The sequence below is a fragment of the Morone saxatilis genome, unplaced genomic scaffold, assembly GCF_004916995.1.
Source record: "Morone saxatilis isolate NCDOM2014 unplaced genomic scaffold, NCSU_SB_2.0 Contig9, whole genome shotgun sequence".
In the NCBI taxonomy this organism is placed as follows: Eukaryota; Metazoa; Chordata; class Actinopteri; family Moronidae; genus Morone; species Morone saxatilis.
In genome coordinates this window covers 19,704,065-19,706,116 of record NW_023340268.1, presented here as the reverse complement: position 1 = coordinate 19,706,116, position 2,052 = coordinate 19,704,065, and the positions used below count along the sequence as shown (strand labels likewise).

The 2,052-nt window shown below is 43.9% G+C and overlaps 1 protein-coding gene across 1 annotated transcript in view; it reads right to left on the bottom strand.

Moving 5' to 3' along the window:
• Window positions 1–942, bottom strand: part of zdhhc18b (zinc finger DHHC-type palmitoyltransferase 18b) — a 12,907-nt gene extending 11,965 nt beyond the window's left edge. Inside the window, exon 1 of the mRNA XM_035681469.1 lies at window positions 692–942. Within this exon, the coding sequence (XP_035537362.1) occupies window positions 692–942 (251 nt within the window). The remainder of the gene's footprint in view (window positions 1–691) is intronic.
• Between the last annotated feature and the right edge of the window lie 1,110 nt (window positions 943–2,052).

The window sequence follows — 2,052 nt, the reverse complement described above, 5'->3', positions numbered from 1 at the left end:
GAGTAGGAATTACCAAGATGTGCTGACCATAACAAAGGGCGGGAAGGATAGGGGGGATGGGGGGGGGTTGTCTCCTACAACTGAGCCTACTTCTTTTCATCCACCAGGGGATCTATTTTAATTAACATCCAGTGCCTTTAATCACCAGGAGAATCTCTGGAGACAGAACACACTTTTCACTACACTGTGATAGAAGGAATTCCATTTTCATATTCAAGCACTATTGAATATTATAGTGTAATGCCACATTAATAGCTGCGAGATAAACTCAAATGTTAATATGTAACCAAAACAGATATTCACACTCTGTAAAGCAAAAGTATGGGACAAATAGAGCTCTGATGTGTACATTTTTGTAAAACCTTGCCAGACTGCATTATGAAGTCTAACTATTTTAAACTGAATTGCGTTATAGTTATGAAAATGCAGCTGTAAAACACGAATAAAGATATTTTAAGAATCATAAGGTCCTGCTTTACGGTTCGGCGTAGATTTAACGCGCCAGACAGGAGTCAGATCAATAAAATGTCATTTTACAGAGCCGGCTGTCTCACTCATTGCAGTACTGTTAAGGAGGCTGACGTGTATTGAAATGTTGTCCTTTACATATCATACCTTTGTCACCAGGACAACGACTGAACCCGCAGGTGACATGACACAATCGTAGACCGAATATGAAACATGAACTCACTCAAATATAAAGAATAATCCACTTGTGACGAGAATAAGGCCCAGAGTGAGGGGCAAGACCCCACTCTGCCGGGCCACTATGATCCGTCCATCGCAGTAGAAGCGATTCTTCCCGGGGAAAACTTCCCACTTTCTCCTCGGTCTCTTCGGCTCCTCTTTCTTGTCGCCGTCGCTCCCATGGTGAGGTGGAGGGGTCGGTGTTGGTGTCGGAAGTGCATGCGGGTCGATTTGCTGATACTCGCAGTTTTTCATGATTTATAAGGTAGTTTTGGTGCTCTGTCCCAATTCGGACAACCAAGGCATTTGGCCAGCGATGGACAGCATCACCGACGCTCGTGTTTGAGGCAGCTGGACGGTGCAAATGTCGTCATTCGGCGTAGAAAACAGGCTAACCCTACACTACGGGCATCCAGCTGTAAATAACCCGAAGACCCGGTGCTCGAGAGGACGTCCCCGTTACTTCCCATGCTTCTTCGTTTATTCCTCTTAGAGACTGTCGCCAGAGAGACATCGTTAGCTTGTTAGCTGTGCCATTCATTCAGACGAGCCAACTCAGCCAGCTGCGGACTATTTAACATCAGTAAACCTAAAGTACCGTTACCACTGCTAGCCTGTTAGCTCGCTCGTCCTGCACATAGCAGCCAACCCTTTTTAACCTCCCGAGGTCCTACATGCATAAACTAAAAGAAGCACTAACACTTCGTAATGTTTGAGGCTTGTTGCTCTCCTACACAGAGTCTTGGCACATTCGTGACTAGTATTGTTTAGCTACGTTGCCATAAAAACGAGGCGTCCGGGTGAACTGGTCGCTGTCAAACTCAACACAAAGAAAAGCACTGCTTCCGGTTCCAGTTCTTTCAAAATAAATATCCCATTAAAAGATGACATTTTAGGAAGGATGATGATAGCAGCCACATAAACTGAATGGCCGCATATTGTATTGGAATACCTCTCGCACTTTCATTATTATATTATATCATTATTTCTCGACAAATTATCAAATGGCAGTAGTTTCCAAGTCGTACAATATCCGGTAAACCAGCTGCCAGTGTGTGTGACTTGACGCAGGACGTTTGCGGGTGATCGACAATATCTGTACAGGTGTTATGAAGAGTTCTGTCTACCTGAAGAGAACCGCAGAGCCCTCGCGGGAGCGCGCACAGCTGATGCCACAGCTCCCAGACACTGAAAAGATTTGTAAAGCAAAGTACTGTTTAAAAACAAGATAGTCCTCTTTGTTGGGTTCATCAATGATCATAAATGATTTTAAGTCTTAATGTTTATGAATGTTCCGATTCATCAGTGTTTCATTAGAGGTAATCAGCATTTCCTTGATATGATTGGTCTTAAGTTTGGAAGTTT